General features: G+C 41.8%; 1 protein-coding gene across 1 annotated transcript in view; it reads right to left on the bottom strand.

The window, feature by feature from the left end:
• Positions 1-21,976, bottom strand: part of ITGBL1 (integrin subunit beta like 1) — a 112,295-nt gene continuing 90,319 nt past the window's right edge. Inside the window, exons 7-9 of the mRNA XM_024754020.1 lie at positions 9,073-9,219; positions 1,681-1,794; positions 1-723 (exon numbers count right to left, since the gene is read on the bottom strand). Of these exons, the coding sequence (XP_024609788.1) occupies positions 632-723; positions 1,681-1,794; positions 9,073-9,219 (353 nt within the window). The 3' untranslated portion in view covers positions 1-631. The remainder of the gene's footprint in view (positions 724-1,680; positions 1,795-9,072; positions 9,220-21,976) is intronic.

The following is a 21,976-nucleotide window of genomic DNA, read 5'->3' on the forward strand; positions in this document are numbered from 1 at the left end:
AAAGCACTGGTTATGTAGTTTCTGCCTGCCCCCCTAGCCCATGTGTGTTTGTATACCACATACCTCATGTCTCCATATGGAAATACTGGCAAAATACGGTCAGTGGATTTATGTGAGGATATATCTTCTCCTTAGACTCCAATATGGTCTTTCTTGTATAGGAGTGTGCATTTCTAACAACCGTGTAACTCAGGGTTCCTCAGCTCAGGCACCATTGATACTTGAAGTCAGATAATTCTTTGCTGTGGGAGGTTGTCCTGCACCAGAGGATGTTTGCAGCATCCCTGGCCTCCACCCACTAGATGCCCACAGCACGCCCTCCCACCCCACCCAGTGGGACAATGAAAATTGTCTGTAGACATTGCCAAATGTCTTCTGGGTGGTAAAGTTGCCCTTGTTGAGAACCACTGATGTAAATTAAGGTAGAAAAAAACTTTTCTGGCGTTATTTACATCAGAATTTGCTTAACTCATCTTTAATGGGTACCCAGATTTCACTGAGGCATTCAGAAATAGAAAAACATACAATGGTCTGTTTGACCTGTCCTAGTGATGATTATATATGGTTCCCTCCGCATTTATATGTTCTAATGGCCTAGAAAAATAAGAATCCAGTTCTCTGCCATGGATTATTAAGGATATTCTGTGCCGAGCCAGATTTCACATGCATTTCCGTTCCATCCATCCCAGCATTCACAGTTTCCACAGCTACAGATTCCATTCCCTGCAATAAAGTACACAGGGGAGTCAGTATCATGACCGAAAGTCACCAAGTTCAAATATGTTATTCTAAACCACAGCAGTTCATAATCAAGACCATTTCATTCATCCTCTGCAGATTTTCTTATTCTGTTCTGTAGCCATCTTATCATCATCTTGTTTAGCAGCGATGGAAAATGTGATTTTTCACATAATTAATGGCATCTGCTTGATGCCACCATCTGTGTATCATCTAATAGTGACCATCCTGTGTCACTCCGGGTGGCTTCCATGTCATAATTTTGTTTTCCTGTAGAGAGCAAGTTATGTCTGACTTATGAATAAACGCTAAAAACCATAAAGTCCCCTGACATAGAATGAGGCAAGCTGAGGAATCAGCTAGAAGAGGATCCTTGTGCCACAGGGACGGACAGACAGTGAATGTCTAGCTTAATGACATACACAAGCATTCATCTTTTACCTTCAACTAGAAACAAGGAGAACAAACATAACGTGTCTCCCTTTCCCCTGTAACTTGTTCAAGCAGATGTATTTTATAACCAATTATCAGGATTCAATAACTTGGGAGAGCAGTAGCTATGACACTGCTAAGTCTCCCTCATCGCCGCAACACACACACCCCACTCCTTGCAGCCAACCAACACATCAACCGTCTTTGAATTAGTGGTACCTGGGTCCTGTTTAAAATAATACTCCATTCTCTACACCAGGCTCAAAGTAAAATGGTTGTCAAGACGATTATTTTCTCTTTTCAACATATAACTGCATATGTGTGAGTTGAGGGGGTGGTTACTTTTGTCCACCAATGCCCACTCCCCTTCTGCGGTGACTTCCTGTGAATAGTGGGTCTTGATTACACGGACGCTCTCCTGTCCAGCTGGCTATGGCAGTACGCGGTGGGTATCATCTGTCTTTATTGCCAGCTGTGACACAGAACAGTTAGGGTAGGTTGATACTGCACCTGTGCAAATGAGACCATCATGTTTGTCGCAGTCCCTGTCATCACAGTCGCAGAATTCTCCCGAAATATACCATTCTTCGGCAGAACAAATGCACTTCCCACAGTGACAAGAACCTGAAATCACAAAGGGCACTACTTGCTGTCGCCACTTAACTAAAGGCTTCCGTCTAGAACAGAATATCATCAGTGCAGCGACAACAGACTTCTAATAACCTATCCTCCAAAGGGAAAAGTTTATTGAATAGCCGGTCGCTCAGAGGGGAGCCTGACTTACCGTAATTCGTAAAGGTTATCCAGGAAAGGCTTCATTATGGATCTAGACAGTTGCAATTAGCCTTGAGCAAATGTTCCATGGCCCAGCCTGGTTGAAATGTCAGTGAGAGCAGAATGTTGATTCTTATAGATGGCCTTCCAAAAAAGGTACTCAAAAATAGATGGGTTTTTTTTTCTGAATTGAATCATGCTTTAAAGGTGCTTGTTTTTTAAAGGAATTGAATAGCAAGTTCTAATAAGAGGGGATGCATTTATTAATAAAAGAAATACTAAATTATTGTGCTTACAATTCTGGATTTTGGTTTACATGATTTTCTTAAAATACGGACACATCTGTATATTGGGTAGCTCTTTTATTTATTTATTTTTTGCGATACGCGGGCCTGTCACTGTTGTGGCCTCTCCCGTTGCAGAGCACAGGCTCCGGACGCGCAGGCTCAGCGGCCATGGCTCACGGGCCCAGCCGCTCCGCAACATGTGGGATCTTCCCGGACCGGGGCACGAACCCATGTCCCCTGCATCGGCAGGCGGACTCTCAACCACTGCGCCACCAGGGAAGCCCTTGGATAGCTCTTTAAAGTGCTAAAAATACACACATAATAACTCATGTATATTCAACTTATCAGATTTCATTCTCAGGATTTCCTGCCATAATCAAAGATAGCTCTAATCTCCCCAAAATGTTCATCTTTTATGAGGCTCTAGGTCCAACCACCTTTTCCATTACTTTACACATCCCCTCTTTTTAATTATTTAATTAATGTCACTAAAAAATTCCTTTAGTTATTAAAAACATTTTGGTTTGCTGAGAAATACTTTTATTAATTATTTAAATATGTTTAAAAGAAGAGAAAATATATGGATTAAACGGTGTCACAAAGGGAAAAAAGCTCTCACAGTCTAAATGTCTTCATCTGATGGCCTATAAAACCCCACATGGCAAAATTACGTCTACAACCACAGTAAAGACACCTTTAAAATTTAAAGGAAAACACATAAAAAGGACTTTCCCTTCCTTCTATTTCCTTGGATGGGTTAGTCTTTCCAAACATGTTTTCCTTCTACTAAAAGATGCTATCACCAAATTGTTCTGGTCAAAAATCACCTTAAGAGATTGTGAAGTAGAAAAAAGTACTTTGACCTATTTAACAAAATTCCAGACTCGGTAAGTTCAAAATATAGTCGGAGAGGGGCAGGAATCAATCATTAGTGCCTCTAGGAAGCACAGTACTTAAAAAATGAGTTAACAAACTGAGTGAGTAAAGTGGCTAGAGAAAAGGATTTCCTCATACCATGGAATCAGGAAAGGATCTGTATAAACGTATCTCAAGCATTAAGCGCTATGTGGTATTTCATATCATGGAAATGACTATCTGCATTTTAGTGGCAAAAGTCCCCAATGGCCAAGTTAAACCTTCCACATTCCGTGTCATGTGGAAAGTAAGGGAGTACTAGTTACGTGCTCAGAGCTGGGTTTACCTTTGTTAAGTCCTTGCTTAAGCACAGCATGATTTCATTTAGTCTTGACTTGCTTTCCTGAGGGTCTTGGTTGATTTACATTTTCTTGAGTAAAATCTAGACAACTTTCAGTTCTGATGAGTGACTGACAGCCTGATGGTTGCCTAGGAACCAGTGAGCGAGGCCTTCCGGCTCAGTCTGTGAGGAAGGCTGGCTCCCTCTCGGTCTCATTCAGGTACAGTGTTACCTTATTTTAGAAATTTATCCTAGTTTTAAAGATTTCTTTCAAATTTCTAGGCATGGAAGTGTTCACCATTCAACTGCTCATTTAGTAAATGGTTAGCCACATATCTGTAAAAAAAAAAAACCCAAAACCAAAAAAACAACTTGGGACATTTCATTGACTTTTCATTGAAATTTCCTCAGAAAGCATCATATTTCGTGCTTTATTTCCATGAGTAATTACTGGAAGAATTGGATTGTTTTCAGTTGTTTCTAAAATAGTATTTCCTTTGCATTCCAAAATGATTTCTACAAAGCAGCAGAAGTAAATGACTTATTTGTCCATGACAGTCACATCTTATGCCTAGGATATTTTTTTTGTATTTTGTCACAATTCATGAAAAGATCTCACATTTCATTTTTAAACTTAACCTCTGGCCTTGGAACGATTTTAATTACTGCTCTTGCTTCTGGAATGCTTAGCTTCAGTCTATAGCAAAGTATTTTCCTAAAACTGGTAAGCTCAGCTAAAGTTCATATGGTATCATGGAGAGACCATTTGACAAATAAATTCCAGTTCCAAAAGTCTACTAGTCACTGAAATACTTAAAGTGAAAAATGGGGACTGATTTTTGTATGTGCTATGAAAAAGTAGCTTTTCTCAGTCAGCGTTTTCCCCAGCTGTGTTGTTCTTTACTGTTCGTGCCTCTCAGAGGTAGGAAGTTCTTCTGCTTGTGAAACTAGGAATAGCATGTAATACTAACACATTGAATCATTATTAGGACCTCTTATAGCAGCGCCTTGGTTGTAAAGTGCTCTGTTTTTGTCAGTAACTGGGGGTCAAACTGTGCATCTCTAGAAAGGGAAAAACTTAGGCAAAGAATTCTGTCAGTCAGGCACAGGCCACATGACTGCCAAGAGGGGAGCAATTGTTCAGCTCAGCTGGCCGGGCTCCACTCACACCCATGAGACCCAGTCCAGCTATAGGGAGAAGCTGGCTCATCCTGGCAGGATCTCTAGGGCAGTAAGTTCACAACCACAATATCACTGACCCATTTATTGTCTTTCTTAGTATAAGGACCCTAAAGAGTGCTCTGATCTCCCTTCTGTGCTTCTCACAGGCTTCCATTCCTCGGGAATCAGCCACATTTTCTCATTTGTCTTCAGAGCATCCTTAGGACACAAGACGGGGAAAGAAATGAAATTCTTCTGCCTTCAAAGATGAGAAAATGAAAGTACATCAGTTAACCTAAGATTCCTATCTGATTCAATCTACTCTTGTACCTACCTACCTGTGATGCCTCTCTCAGGGGAAAAAAAACAAAAAAAACTTTCATATAGTTTCAAAAAATGAGTTGTGTGTCCTACAGATCTGCCCTGACAGCCATATCGGGTGAGGCAACTAGAGCATGGAGTGAAGACTGGTTTTTGAACCATGACTTTCACCCCTTCTCTTTTCCAGAGATGGAGAACGGGTTGGGCGGAGGGGAGGGATAGGTGGTGGAGGTACCGTGGACTTAATCTGGACGATGCATTACTCGAGTATCAACGTAAGAGTGTAAGGGGTCATTGAGCGACATGCAGTTACAATCATTGTCACACAACAGCATCTTTAAGGATATCAGAGTGGATCACCTAGATCTGGGTTGAAGTTATCAGGGTAAGAAGGTTATTGTGTATTCTTGGATCCAAATAAATAAATCCCCAAACAAACAAACAGCCTATAAATTATATCACGTATTCTGCAAAGGTAGCTAAGTTTAGGGGAGACCTGGCTCAGAGATCATCTCTGGTTATTCCCGCAAACAACTGAGTATAAGGGCGAGGCACCTTTGTTAGCTGCCCCATTAACAGAGTCGGACTTTCTTTTTCGTCCATCAAGCCTGACAAAATGCTGCAACCCAACATCCCAGCAGGCAGATTTCACTATTGTACTAACTCTTCCATCTGTTATGAGGGTCACGACAATGTATACCTTGTTTTAAATTTTTCTATGGAGTGATTTATTGTCTTGGCTATAAATTTGTAAAGAAATAAAATGCTATTTCTTCATCGTCTCCTGAGGTGACAGCTTTATTCACAGCTCCTGGGGAGCACACATTTCAGCCTCGTTTTTTTCTGCTGGAAACACTCAGCCGGGTCTAGGCTGCTAAGTGCTGTGCCCTGGGGATCTCAGGCCCACTACTCACACCTGCCCCGTGATCGGAGAAAGAAAAAGACTCGATTCCCTTTGTGAAAATCGGGGAGAGGGGTTTTCATTTACAAACTTGAGGACAAAGTACATGGCATTCTGGCAAGTCCATGAGATGTATCCAGAAATACATGGCCCCAGTTTAAATAACTCAGAAGGGATTTCCTTCTCTGCCACCATGTTGAAGACCCTTAGTCTATGGCCCCAGTTTACATAACTTGGAAGGGATTTCATAGTCCAGCATGGATTCTTCCAGAATAGGAAAAAAAGAAAGGGGCCCACAGCCAGCTGCTGCCAACACTAGGCATGCCAGTATCATCACTAACAGCAAACTCAAAACGTACAGCCTCGAGGCAGGTTTTACATTTCCTTCTGAGTTTAAAACTCTACCCGTTGAAGGATAAAAAATAGTTTAGACAAATATGCTGTCAACTCTTCATTGATACATGGATATATTTCCCACCACCCAAAGCAAACAATTTGAAAAGGCATTAACTAGAGAGATTTTCTTGTTCTGTTTCATTTTGAGGAAATGCCTTTGGGCCAATATTTAGTCAACCTATTTTTTTTTTTACATTTTCTACATTTATGAGGCTAAAAAATGAGTCACTCTCCTATGAATGTAATGACTTTAATAAGAATGTTTATTTCTTGAAAAGGGACAACTCCTCCTCGGAATTAAATTCAGTTTGGGCAATGACAGAGTGCTATTCACTAGTCCAGTGAGCATGGTTTTGTGTTTTCTTCCAGTACCCGCAACTGGACATAACTTAGCCAAGACCTGCTTAGGGACACTGTTCATGATGTGATAGTGTGTCTAGTAAACAGACACACACACAATTGCTGGTTTTTAAAATAAATATAAACAAGCACACAAATTTTTTAATATGAATGGGTTTCTTCATTCAGTAGAGTTTATACGAAAAGCTAATACCCTTATTCTAAGGATAATGCCATTATGGAAAACCAACTAAAAGTACCCAAACTTTGTGATATTGTGTTTGGACCTATGCTCAAAAAAATCCAATTCAGACAAATTAGTCATTCTCAGTACTCTTTTATACCCTCCATTCTGATCTTATAGCATTTTTTTCTTCTTTCCTATTTCATCCTTGAAGGTTAATTCCATCCCTACCTCCTCCCCTGTTTTCTTTATTAATCTCTTCCTCCTCAGTTCCTTCCCTTTGTCTTCCTTTTAACCTCTCTTTCCTCCTTTTTATTTCTCCCAACAGAGCCTGAACCCAAAACAAAGTGTTTCCAGGAGCTGAGGCCCCCCTGAGAACCAAACTGGTACGAGATTTGTTCGGGACTTGGAATTAGATTGAATTTAACGGGAGAACAAGCTGGGTACACAGTGATTGCTTTAAACTCGTTTGAGAGCCACCTGACTGCTCTAACTGCATTAGGTTGAGGGCATGGCCTCCTTGCCTGAACAATGAAAACACGAGCCTCAAATACAGGGTACAGGGTTCCTGGAAACGAAGAACATGGCTTTCTATTGAAATGATCATGCTTGTATCAATTTTCAGCCTTCCTCCCCGCACCCTATGTGGTCACATCATCCATCAGATTTTATCTTTGCAATTGTGTCAAGAAGCCCCCTTCAACCTGACAGCACCAGCCTTGAGAGAGAGATGAAGCAACAGCCACTGTTTAGGGGCACATCTCCGAGGCACATCCTGTTTCTGAGGGCTCCTCCACTGGTATTAAGAGATTCCCTTTCTTCCCTGTGTCTTCTTCAGAAAGCTATTTACCTGATAATCCTGCCCCAGGGTAGGTGTTTCAAGGTAAGTGCAACTTCAGCTAGAGCCCTAGGGCAACTCCCGAAAATTTAGTGAGAATCTGTGCACTTCCAGAATCTTCCTAGGTGTTTTCCTAGCCACTAGCAAAGAGGAATGTGACAGGCTCCTAGATGGGCCCATAGGCACTGTGAGAGCAGGATTTTAAAGTCTCTTGGAGAATTTACACAGAAGCATCAACATCAAAATAGCTAAAATTCAATCTATTAATTAGTATTCTTTCTCTGCTCAGGAAAAAAAACCCCTGTTCTGCCCTTTTGGGGGTGGGGAAGGGGCACTGGTGGGGTGGCTTTTCTTCTAGAATCTGTTTCTGCAGTAAATGTTTGATTTAGTGACTCCTATTCAATCAACTTGAAGATTATAACCACTTCGAAGGTTTAATTTTTTTTTTTTTATATTAGGTTACACATGTGTGATTGGAAAATTGGTGATTTTCAGACCAAAGAAAATTATACCAGAACTTTGGGACCTGTGTACTATTTTTTTTTTTTTTTTTGCGGTACGCGGGCCTCTCACTGTTGCGGCCTCTCCCATTGCGGAGCACAGGCTCCAGACGCGCAGGCTCAGCGGCCATGGCTCACGGGCCCAGCCACTCCGTGGCATGTGGGATCTTCCTGGACCAGGGCTCGAACCCGTGTCCCCTGCATCGGCAGGCGGACTCTCAACCACTGTGCCACCAGGGAAGCCCAGACCCGAGTACTTTTTCCTTCCCTTTTTATGAAATGAAATATGTAGTCTCCTTTTATAGCCTCACATCCCTAACCTTCCCCTCCTCCACACACACACATCTACGTATTTAGCCTCTGAAATTCCCAAAGCCTATTTGTTGGCAGTTTAGGCGCTTGTGATCACTTCTCTGCGGTTCTTGACTGCGCCATTTCGCAGGTGAACCCAACAATTATCCTTTTGCCTTTTTGGCCCATTCAGTGCCCAATCTATCTTGCTGGTTTTCTTCTTTATACAATCATCAATTCTTTTTATTCAGCAGTGACGCTGAACATAGCAAGTGCCCAGGGATCTTTTCACATGAAACCTGTCTCATGCATTTCATTTTCTCAGGCCCTGAACTTCATTTGGCAATTTTTTTAAATTATTTTATTATCTCTGGCATTTTTCATTTATAGTGGCATTTATTTAGATTCACACACGCAGAGGAGGTGTGTGCATGTGAGCTGTAGTCCCTGGAGCTTTAGATAAACCCATTTTTCTATCACGAATTCATTTACAACTAAAGAAAGCAGCACACAGGTATATTTGAGACTCTCCTTTTGATAATGATTTCCATTATCGTTTGAATGGGAGAAATTCCAAGCTTAAAGCCTGGTCCGGGCAGAGGACAGAGGGGTCTGCGCTCAGTAGAGTGCAGTCTGCAGAAGCTGGTTGTACATGCTGCCGTATAAACCACATGTCAGAACAGGGATTCTGTCCAAAGCTGCAGCGGACACTCACCCTTCCCCGAGCACAGTACGCCATCTGCCGATTCGCACAGACTCCTGCTCTGTTCCTCCGTCAGGTTACACTTCCGTGGATGCTGGCAGAGCTTCCCGAACCATCCTCGCCCACAAACGCAGCGACCGCAGGAACACGTGCCGTGGCCTGCGAGGCAACCACAGGGTGGGGTGAGAGGAGTAGATGGGCAAAGAGCCAGCTGAGTCACAGTCTTTAGGAAAAAAATATGTAAACCAGAGTATCTCATTTCCTATCAAGCCAACACACTTTCTCCTTACGCACAGTTTGGCGTGTGAGTGTTTAAAAGAACTTCGCAACAGAGTTCTATCTAGCTGAACACCATCCTCTTGAATGTCGCATCAGAGATGGATTCAAGAGAGAAAAGAAAGCTTGAAACAAGTTAAAGTGGATTGTGACCATCCTTTCTTGATACACAATACTTCCCCATTTGCATTTTTATCAGGATGGAGTCTTCAGGCTTTTCCTCACTGTGCACGCCCTGACACCCAGACCAATCTGCAAGGCTAGTCACGTCACCACTGCCTGCCCCACTTATTGATTACTCTCCTATCACTTACAAATAAAAACCAAAGGTCCACCTCCAGACAAATGGCATCTGGTATTATACTACTCTCTGTGTTCCTCTGCTTGCTAATAAGAACAGATATAAGTGTAAGTAATGGTGTCTCCCTATCGCTGTATAGAAGTTAAAAACAGCACGAGGCTTAGACTCATATCTTTTCCTCCCTTTTGTTTCTGTCATTGGCTCCTGGTTTGGGGATGTTTATCTTTGGTGTGTACGCAACATTATATCTGTGACACTTATACACTGGCATATACATCTGACTAGTCTCTGGCCACCAACACTCCATTCAATTGCATCCTCTTCCATGTTAATTTCTCTTTCTTCCCATCAACGCTCTATTCTTTTTCTATACGTGCATTACCTTACAGCCAGATCTCTCCAAAGAGAACAAACAAAACAGCTATTTGTTTGGCAAAATTTTACTAATTACTATGAACAGAGCATTTTTCTAGGCACCAGGGGATGCAAAATCAAATATGATGGGCATGGTGGTCCCTGCCTTACTTGCAGGGACATATCAAATCATCATTCAGACTGCTCAACCCCACTGCATCTTTTGAGACCATTCTGCCTTGACCATTTGCTCTGGCAGGATCTTCAATAGTAAATTTCTTCCATCTGCCTCTTCCTACACTCATTTCTGCACAAGGAGGGATTGGTGGCCAATATTTAATTGTTTGCAATTCATTGTTAAGATTAAAAAACCTAAGTACTCATGACCCAAGTGATATTTCGCTGTAACACGTGACCATCTGGAAGTGAATGGAAAGCAAATGGGAGGCAAACTTAAAAGATACCTGGATTAACAGACCTATTTCTGCCAGCCTCTTCTTGTCCATATGCTGATTTATTGAACTGCATCTCACCACAGCCCTTTGAGTCAAGCATTATCACCCTTTTACAGTCAGGAAACTAAGGCTCAGAGAGATGAAGTAATTTTTCCTCAAATCACACAACTCAACCATACAGGATCAGAACCTGACTCCAGTTTTCTCTAATTTCAATGTCCCCTCGTTTTCCATGTCACACTGACTGTATATTTCATTTTGGAAAATAAACAATGACTTTCAATCTGAGACACGTAGGAGCCTTTTCTTAATTCCTGTCTTTTCAAACTGCTGCATAGTATGAAGGTATACATTTGACGTTCGTGGGCACTTTCTTCTTAAGAAGTCTCTCCTATATTGGTTTTCATGACATTGGACTTTCCTGACCCTTTCAACCCTCCTCCTTCGTCTACTTATTCCTCTACTTTCTGTCTCACCCGATTAATGTAGGAATCCCCTGATTGTCTATCCTTAATCATCTTCTCTTATCTCTCTACCATCTCTCTCTTGAAAAATTCATCAAATCATAGGAATTCAGATAAGCACAATGATTACAGGGCTCTATCTCCAGCCCCTCCATCTCTCTGAAATTCCTCTCCTGTGATTCCATACTTCGTATTCTACTAGCATCAGAAATTGATACATCGAGACCTGCATGTATAATTTTCTTTCCAAAAGCTACTCTTCTGTATCACCCATCTCTTTTAACAGCCCAACTCTCCTTCTAGCCAACCAGTTCAAAATGATTCAGATCATACTTGACTCTCTCTCACTTCCCTCATCCAAAGAGCTGCCAGATCCTGTTGAAACAACCTCAAAATTTCCACTCCTATCACCATCAGAAACCTTTGAGAAACCTTCTATCACATCTTTCTCCAATATTCTCACTCTCAGCTTCCCATAACATGACTCTACTCACATCACAGCCTTGAGATCTAGGACTGTGTGACTCCCTAATGCTTACGGGATGAAGTTCACCTACTTTAACCTTCCTTATGTCTTAGGTTCCTGAAGTAGATTCCCAGCTGCTTCTCCAGCCTTACTTCTTCTCCCCTTCATACACTTCCTGACCCACTCATCTTTCCCGACATAGTTCCGGTGTTTTCCAGACTTCATGACTTTGGTGAGACAGGAATCCATGCCTTCTACTCTACACAACCAGATCCTGATTAATTTTCAAATCTCAGGGAAAGTGACTACACCTCTGGAAGATTTTTCTAATATCCCCAAGTGGAATTCATCTTCCCCTCCTCTGAATTTCTATACTATCTTATTTTTCACCTCTTGTGTAACATTTTTGTCTTCTACCTCGTAATATGCAGTTATGTATCAGATAGACCCATTACTTGACTGAATTCTCTAATGGTAGGAATCACGTCTGATCCATCACTATAGTCTTCAGAGTGCCAAGCACTGCCTTAGACATAGTAGATCCTCAAAAAACACTTATAGAGTAAGGTTACTTTTCAACAAAATCCCCTTCTTATTTTTTCCCACAAATCCCAACTGACAACCATAAACTGAATACAGGACATGTTTACAGGTCATCTGGCTAATAAACTGTCCTTCAAAGTCAACGGACTGTTCTTAGATGGCTCTGTTTTATTTCTATGGCCTTAGAGTGGAATGAAGTTAGCAAATCTGTGTAAGACTTACATACTCGATGAATCGTTATGAAACTGATTCTATCTTGACTTCTCCAATAAAACAAAAGTCCACTTAAAGTGAAGCCTACTTAAGAAGTTCAAAACAAGTTATCCAAGTTATCCACCTTTGGAGGCAGATAATGTGTGATACAAAAGGAAGAAGGAGGAGGAGGAGGAAGAGAAAGAGAGCTTTTTAGCATCAATACCAGCCAGCTATGGGCTTTTCAAATGTTTATGCTTCTTACGAGCCCTGGGTTAGTAAGAATTACCATCATTTGACATAATTAGAATAATCTAATCTCTATGGCGGAGAAAGACATTCTGCCTTTGATTTAGGATCTCATTGAGAATGACTAAATGATGCCTCACCACAAGTAATTTAATGTAACATTTATATGCAAGGAAATAGGAGATTGTTTTTCACTTATTAGCTCATTTATCACATCCTTCCTGAGAGTTAAGTTGGCATCTAGCCCAGACAATGGTCAAAATGCACTGGTATTTAAATGTTTTGCTTTGCTATTTACATGACTTCTCTTTACTTAAAAAATGTTTTTTTTAAAGCTTTCAATAATATCTTCTTTATAATAATTTAGTCATCCACTCAAGAACTTTTTATTATGTACTAGGCATTTTACTAGCTCTACTCTCATGGGCTTATAGGCTACAAGGGGAGGGAGAAAACAAATAACGAGGAAACAAATACACTTGAGCTATGGAAGAATTAAGGAGGGTGTTGGTAGATTCAGCAGAGAGAACATTATTAACTGGAGTGGCCAGCTCTCTGACACCCAGTGGCTGAGAAAGAGCCAGATAGCTAATGTTCTGGAAAAGCTAATGAAGATCCTCGGAATAAGAAAGAGCTTCACATGTTATAGGCAGTGAAAAAAAGGCCAATGTATTTGATGAGTAAGAAAAAATGAAAAAATAATAAAGTTGGAGAAATATTTAGGAATGAGAACATAGAAAATTACTTGTTCTTGGTAAGGCGTCTACATTTTATTCCAGGAGGAAGGGGAAATCATAGAAAGGTGTTATGCAAGAGAGGGATGTGTTATAATTTATAGTTTGCAAATTCATTTTGGCAACTGGGTGGGAGAAATTAAGGTGTGTTGGGAGGAAGTGAGGATGGGGAAAGTGAGAGAGTATTGCAGAGTCCAAGTGAAAGGTGATGCAGGCTTCAAGCAGGGTGGTGGCAGTGCAAATGGGGAGAAGTGGCTGGAGATCTACCTTGATGGGGGTACCCATGGAACTTGCTGCTGGATTGTACGTGGCAGGTGAGAGAAAGAAAGGACTAGTTTTCTGACTCAAGAAATCCTGTAAATAATGATGCTATCTAATAGATATGGAAGCTGCAGGAGGAAGAGGTTGAGGGCAGAAAATCAGTTCAATTTTGAATCTTGTGTGTCTGAGATACTCTTAAGACAACCAAGGAGAGGACAAGTAAGCAGCTGACACAAACATGGCGTTTGAGGACAGGTTGGAGCTAGGTCTGGATGTGTTGGAGTTTCCAAAAGGAGATGGCATTTAAAGCTTTAGAAGTGAATGAGCCCACCTAGGGAGAAATAAGTCTTGAGAAACTCCAATATTTAGGGTAGGGGAGAGGGGAGAAGCCAGACAGACAAGCAGCATCCTCCAGTCAAGAAGAAGAAAAATGAGATGACTGTGTTGTCTTGTAAGATGACAAGGAGCGTATTCCATAAAGGAGGCCTATTGAGTAGAATGGTCCTGAAAATTGGAGTTTAAAAAAAAAAGACCATAAAGGTCAGAAGAGTAGTTTCAGTCAACTTTTGCCAGACCAACCCTACTAAGTTGTCTCTTAGGCCTATAAGTGGAACATCCAGGGGTAGCAGAACTGGGAGAATCATCTATATACACCATTCAGTGAGCACAACATCTCTGCTTGGTGGTAGAATCCACAGTGAGGTCATCTGTGTACAAGTGTATGATAGATCATTCAAGAATGAACCTGTAGAGAGAACCAGCCTAAATGAATCATTTGAAGTCCACTAAATCTGCCTTCATGTAACTTCCCAACTCTTCATACAGGCGAGCAATTTTCCACTCAATTTTCACTTCCATTGCCATTCATCCTCTCCCAGATACTTACCTCCTGGCATCTGGCACTCCCCCCGAGCAACAGAAATTTTTCTTCCTATTCTCTTCCCTTCCCCCACACCAAAATATTCACCAAGAATGCTCTGGATAGGTGTTGTCCAATGTAGTAATCACTAGTCAATGTGACCATTTAAATTTATTAACATTCAGTAAAATTTAGAATTCAGTTTTCTCAGTTGCACTAGTCACATTTCAAGTGTTCAACAGCCGTATGTGGCCAGTGGCTACTGTATCGAATAAGGCAGATGTGGAACATTCCTATCATCTTTGAAAATTCTATTGAACAGTCATGCTCTAGACAATGACATTTCCAATGAATCCATGGGCTCTGAGACACACTTCCTCAATACACTGCAGAGACGGTTCTCAATTAGGAAACTGACACATGAAGGTATCTAATTGCATCAGATACTACATATTGCCTTCCCAATACTCTTTTCCCCTTGTTAATACTAGGGGAAGCCTCATTATTTTTCAGAGAGGTGATAATAGTTCATTTGGAAAATATTTGATTACTCAGGCTCCTTTTGACCTAGAGGTGCCCCTAGGACTTAGCTCTAATAAGTGAGATATAAGAGAAAATCTCTTGGGTGAGGTTTCCAGGAAAGCTATTGTCTTCCAAAGAAAATGGGACAGACTCAGCTAGCATGTTATCCTTTGCCCTATTTTCCCTTTCTTCTTTCCTGGAAGATGAGCACAATGGGAGATTTTCAAGGAGAGTGACAACAAAAGTCATACTCGAACGGCAGAGAGGAAATGAAGAGAGAGGGTGTGTGGGACTCTGACAGCTCTCAGGTAGTACCTCACCAACCATCCATCCCTGAAGTGACAATCTGCAGGCTTGTAGCTGAACACAGTCCTAACTGGTTGTGTGGTGAGGCCATTCAGGATGGCTACGCCCCTGCTCTCTGTACATCCCCTGCTCGACCAGTCCCTCCTTCACTCACTTGACCATCCAATCCTCTTAATTATAGGCTTAATAAACATACTGTTTATGTACTTGCCCCTTGCCCCAGCCACTGGTTTCCCTGGTAACTGATGAGCCAACCTGACATCAGTTCCCCCCATAAATGGTAACCTCCTCCTCCCTGGAGCAGCTGCCATGTCCTGATGTCTGCCATAAATGGTGCGGTGTCACTCCAGGACCTTTTGCTGCAGACTTGTAAGATTCCCCTGCCCGATAAACGACTGATGTCTCTTTGTTCAGTCTCCAGGTTGGGCAACTACAAAGCTTATAGGCCTGCATTTTTAAGATGTAATTTGGAGACAATCACACTGCTACCCACATTGTCCAGCTAAGAAAGGCGTGGCCTGAGTGAGTGGTCTGAACCTTCCTCAATGTGAGAATTCCAGCAATGCCTGGGAAGGGGGTAGTGGTCACTGCACTCATACTCTCAGGCTGCCTGATCTTCTTCAAATTGCAGCTACAAACCAAAAAACTCCCTGAAGAAATGAAATGTGAACTGATTGTATAATTAATAGGTGGCTCTTCATTATCCCTTCTTGTTTCTTAAACTGTACTCATAGTCTCATTTCAGAAGCAGAGAGGACAAAGCAGAGAAAAGCAATAACCAGTCCACTCCTTAGTCTCATCCTGGGTATGTGGAGTACAGGAGGGAGATCTCTGGTTTAGCTTATATTAGTTCAAAACAATTAAACACACGTGAGCCAACATGTAGATATATTTTCCTTATGAAATCTTAAAATCAAGTACCCTAAAAATGAATACATCTTAGGGACTACCTCTCTGGATGAAGTGTGTTTTTCTTTCAGTAGTGACATCTGATTTTAAAAATCCATGCATTTGTAGGTCACATAAAATTTTTATTGTTAATAGGGATGTTTTGAGAAGATCCACATGGGGTCTATGATCACTGAACATGACTTACCAGTAAGTAAGTGAGGCATGGTCTTACTTCCTATTGACTTTCTCTTTGCCAGTCACTGCCATGACCCTCGTTTTCAGGTTGTAATTTTGGTGTAATCAAAACTGAACTGCTTAAAATTATGTAATTGCTTACATTCACCTTCAGGTACAGCTGCTAATTTATCCCAGCCTCCCAGAATTGGTTTAATCGCTTTCAGCATTTATTGTTGGGAAGGTGGATAAACATCATTGGCTCTTAGGTCTCATGAGCCCGCTGATTCGGTAGGTTTACAGTTATTTTTGGTTTTACTTATTCCTTGTTTGCTAAAGTGCTCAGGGAGTCCCTGCTTTGGAGCCAGGGACCCGCATTTTGATCTCTGGCCACACAGTAGATACATGCTTCTTGTCCGTCCCTCCAGGTGAAAGGTCACAGACACTATGGCTCGGTGTCTGGCAGTGAACTGAGAAAACTACCCATATTAGTGATGTCAATTTTGTTCTCGGAAGCTACACCAGAGGGATGATGTTAATGTGTTTCACACACTCCTAGTAGTGAGATTCGTTCCCCACTGGCTGCCACATGATGGGGAGACCAAATGCTTTGAACAAAGTAGTTGCCGTTCCTTCCTCAAGGCACAGAACTGCGGATTCGTATGATGCCAACTTCCTTCCAAAACACTCTGTAGCTGGTGAATCAAGAAATCTAAAACAGATGTAATTTTTTGTCCTGTTTTGGAGATGGACACTTCAATGAACTCCATATTGCACAAACGCTGAGGCTTCTGTGGCTTAGAAGTCTTATGCCCCATAGGAGCCCAAAATCTCTTCTAACTATTCCTTAAGCATAGCTTCCAGAAAACCCGCAAGGGACATGCCTGGTGGCAGAGTCACAGCACTCATAGAAGCCAAAAACCATGGCATTCCCATAAGACATTCATAGTTCATTCACAATCCCTCCCAATCTAGTTGCAATTTATCCATCATAGGTCACATTACCATGAGCAATGTTGCCTGGTAACATTGGCATCTACCATCTTCATCTGTTTCCAGGGAGCTGGAGTGGGGAGGTTAACAGAGGGTCAGAGTCTCTTGCAGCAAGGTAAAGGGTTTTGTTAGCCTGTTGTCCATATGATGTCTAACACTGTCTCCAATACATCCAAGTTTTTCCATCTTTACCATCCCCCATCTAGCTAAACCACCTTCATCTCTCACCACTCATCTCCTAAATCCACGTTCACCCACCAACCCCACAAATACGCACTCCTCCCAGCAATCCAAACTTCACCTGGCAGCCAGAGGTACTTTTTAAACAGAGTGATAACGCTATTGTCTTGTGTAAACTCCTTGTATGGCTTCCGATCATCACTTGAGTAAAGCCCCAAATCATTAACACGGTTTACAAAATCTGTCATACCCTGCTCCCCTTTGCATTCTCATCTCCTATCACACAGGGTTTCTCTCCAGTTCTCAAAAACCCCTTGAACATGTCACCCTCCCTTCCCGCATATGCCTCGGCACACTGTTCTGTGACTCCTGGGTCGCACCCATCTCTCCTCACCTGGCTACGTTCTATGCATTCAGTTACCAAGTATGGTGGTCATGATGCTTAGCTGATTAATACATGTCAAGCACATGTCATGCATCATAGAGTTTTTACCAGATGTGAAGGCATTAGCGAAGCCTTCCGTAGCCTCCAGTCTATGTCAAAGCCCCTATCATGTATGTTTCCATTGAACTAGTGCTTCTTCTTTCAGACCATCCACCTCATTACCCTTCCTTTCTCAATGTTGCCCTTCAAGCATAATCATTAACTCCAGTAGATTCACCACTGAATCTCCAGGGCTGGCATAACAGTTTTTGAGCTGTTTGAGCTGGAGCTCAACAAATATTTCTTGAATTAAAGAAAAAAATTAACGATTACCTCAGTTTCAACCATGCAGAATGTGGAGGAATTTCCACATTGGAAATATTTAATTCAAATTTGTAGAGTATGAAGCCAGGAGGGAATGATGCTAAGAAATCATCTTGGCAGACACTGACCTCAAGATAAAAGAGGAAGAAAGAAGTGGAGATTACTCGAGGACAGTTAACAGTGAGCAGAAAAGACATGCAAAGGCCATTTCTAGGGAAGTGCTAAGATTTATTGGTAAGCTCTGAGAGATGAGTAAGAAAAAAAGATCAAGTGGTTATGAGAGAAGTGAGAGAAGAAACAGGGGGAAGGTGTTTCTGAGGCCCAGGAGACCATGTCAAGGGGGATTCTAAGTAGACCACAGCTCTACGCTGAAAAGCGGTCACATAGAATGAGACCTGAACAGCACCCCAGATTTGGGCAACTAAGAATTACGAAAAACCCCAGGGAGTCAGTTATGCAGAATGGTGGGAGACAGAGCAAGTTTCCATGGGTTGAAGATTGAACCAAGAGGAATGCAGACATACAGGTCAGAGGTAAAGGCATCAAGGAGATCAAAAATATTTAAGGACATGCTTGTGTTTGAGGGGCAGTGCTGGCCTTTACATGGAGTAAGTATGCAATGCGTATTTGCTGATTTAATTATTACATGATAGGATATTATTAAATAAGAAGAGATGTTCTTATGATAATGGATATTTTTAGATAGACTGAGAAATACAGAAACTTTGGCGATGCATGCTCTTATTCAAGTCCTAACAGCCAGTGTCTTCTTACCTGTGCTCCTCCCTGCTTGCAAACCCATGAGAAGCTTCTCCATGGAAGGTGCCCTGCTGAGTAAGAGCCACTAAAAATACTTCTGAGATGCATATGGCCACTTTGATTTGGTAGCTCAGTGGCAAGTGTGAGGATAGAAACTGTACCATGCAAAAACAACAGACAGGAGAATTCATCTATGCCGTCCAAAATTGAAGACAAGACAGTCACAGTTCTGAATAAACTGTGGTTACAAAAGGAATAACCAAGCAAACGTGGAGCTCTGTTCTGTGTCGCATAGAGTTTACTGGAATCCACAGCATAAAATTCCACCTGAGAGGTTATGTCTACCATTTTCTCTATAGGTATATAACACTAATGATAATAATATCTAATGTATATACATATGACACATGTGCTAAGTACTTTATACACATTAACTCACTTAATCTCACAATAACCCTACAAGAGACATATATTATAATCATCTTTTATAGGTGAGAAATGGGGGTTATGTAAATTGCCTCAGGTCATATGGGGAGTAAGTGGCAGAACCAAGGTTGGAACCAAGAAAGCCTCATGTCCATAGTCTTAACTACTGTACTATATTGCCACTTACATTTCTAAATAGTTAAGTACATTTACATAAATGTTTGTGAAAGGAACCTGTGATCCCCTTATCAGAGGGTTTACTATGTCATATACTTTAACACTGAAATTATTTATGTTCAAACTTGTTAATTAATGGCATGTTTCTTGTAATTTCTGTCCAGAGAGCAGCTGAGACATAAATGAAATTCAAGGCTATAATAGCCAAGGCTCAAATAATTCCTTCCATAAAGCAGTGCTCAGAAAATAGAGGAATTAAAAATCACAGTACCTTGAGTACTGGAGGCCAAGTGCAAAACTCACGTGGGAGGTGATGCTTCCCGTGAGAACATGAATTACAGCTGATCTTCACTATTCGAAGATTTCATATTTGATAACTTGCCTACTCGCTAAAATTTATTTGTATCCCTGAAATCAACACTCGAGAAGCTTTCCAGGTCATTTGAGAACACGGGCCGAATGGTGAAAAAATTGAGTTGCCTGAGGTTCACATTCCCAGCAAAGATCAAAGAAGGTCACACTCTGCCTTCTTTGTTCAGCTCTTACACTGTAAACAAGTGTCCTTTTCCCAATATACTTGGTGCTGTACATTTTGCATTTTTGTGCTTTTTGTTGGTGATTTCAATGTTTTTAGATGGCTCCCAAGTACAGTGCTGAAGTGCTATCCAGTGTCCCTAAGTGCAAAAAAGGCTGCGATGTGCCTTACGGAGAAAATCCGTGAGCCAAATAATCAGGCGTGAGTTATAGGGTTGTTGGCCGAGTTCAATGTTACTAAATCAACTACATATGACACAATATGTCTTTACATAGACACACACATAAAACAAGGTTATGTATTGATTGGTTGATTAAAATGCTGCAAACAGAGGCAGGAACCTAGCTAGTCCCGTATTTCCCTCAGGAGCAGTGAGTCAGTATTTGCCAAATCCCTGTTCAAGACAACTTTATAGACCGCAGCCACCATGAATACCAAGACTAGACTTATCTTGTTGAGGAACACTAACAGAGCATCAGTGTGGACTGTAAACTATGTGCAGCTTTTCTAGCTACATGTCACTTCAGATACACATGAGCTGACCACTGATGGGGACATCTCTCTCCCTCTCCTTCCTGGAACTATCCCCCTCCAAGCAATAGGACTGACCATCAGAGTAAAGAGTCACAAAAAAACTACACACTGAAATGTGTACAGATGTGTGCATAGGCCCTAGTGCAGAACCTGTGGCAGAATTTAAGGCTCCAGGCTGTCAACTGGGCTGCAGAGCTCAGATGAAGCAGGAGAAGGTAAGTGAAGCCAATCATTGTTACCTACAGACAACCTTTTAAATTATTGGTATTGGACTTCCCTGGTGGCGCAGTGGTAAGAATCTACCTGCCAATGCAGGGGACATGGGTTCAAGCCCTGGTCCGGGAAGATTCCACATGCTGCAGAGCAGCTAAACCCGTGTGCCGCAACTACTGAGCCCACGCTCTAGAGCCCGCGAGCCACAACTACTGAGGCCGCGTGCCACAACTACTGAAGCCCACGTGCCTAGAGCCAAGGCTCTGCAACAAAGAGAAGCCACCGCAATGAGGAGCCCATGCACCGCATCGAAGAGTAGCCCCCGCTCGCCGCAACTAGGGAAAGCCCGCGTGCAGAAACGAAGACCGAATGCAGCCAAAAAAAAAAAGAGAAAGAAATTACTGGTATTATCTTAACCCTAAATCTCTCAAGGACATTATCTGAATGTCAAAGTGAAATTTAAGAATAACACCACAAAATATTTTCAAGAAAAATTTCCAAGGTGTGTTTCCTTTACCTACTTGAAAAATGTTAGATATTTCAGTCAGTAAAATGTCTTTAATACAATCTAAAATACGAAATTAAAATGCATAGGTGATTTCCTAGAGCTGGTTGCTAAAATTTAAGAAGAAACACCAAGAGAATCCATCCAATTATAGAGATCAAAGATGCTTTGCTTATCTGATTACTATTGTACTAATATTTGTTGGCTGCTAGCTGACACAGGAGAAGCAGCAAAGTTTTTCCCAACTTTGAAAACACGTTTGTGCTCTGATAATTATGTTCCAATATCATCTATATTTGGGAAGATCAACCATCTAAGAATTAATCTCTAAATGTGTAAGCAAGGATCTCCCAAATCGTGGCCAAGGCTCCACCAGGAGGATAAGATATATTAGCCTGTCTCCAGCTACTGCCTAGTCTACTGTGCCACATCCTGTATCCAATCAAAGAGAGGATGGATTGTCGGTAGGAAAATCTAGCCAGTGGTAAAGAATGAGAATCTGCACTATCCAGAGAGGATAGACCACCTGGCATGAGAGCTGCGGTCCTTCTGCACGTGTATTCTGGCAGCTGCAGGGGTCCCCCAGCAACGTCATCCTTTCTGTTATGATGACTTTCACTTGGCACGCCCTGGATTCTCTGCCCCGAGGTTTTCTCCAGCTGCAGAAGCCTGCTCTGATCCTGTACCTGTGAGGCATGCTGGATGTGGCCTGGCAGTTAACGTCTCCTAGAAGCAATCCTCAACCAATGACTGATGATATAAGAATTGTGTGTTTTACTCGGGCTCCTAGAGTTCCATC

Source organism: Neophocaena asiaeorientalis, unplaced genomic scaffold (genome assembly GCF_003031525.2).
Source record: "Neophocaena asiaeorientalis asiaeorientalis breed wild unplaced genomic scaffold, Neophocaena_asiaeorientalis_V1.1 scaffold684, whole genome shotgun sequence".
NCBI classification, from domain to species: Eukaryota; Metazoa; Chordata; class Mammalia; order Artiodactyla; family Phocoenidae; genus Neophocaena; species Neophocaena asiaeorientalis.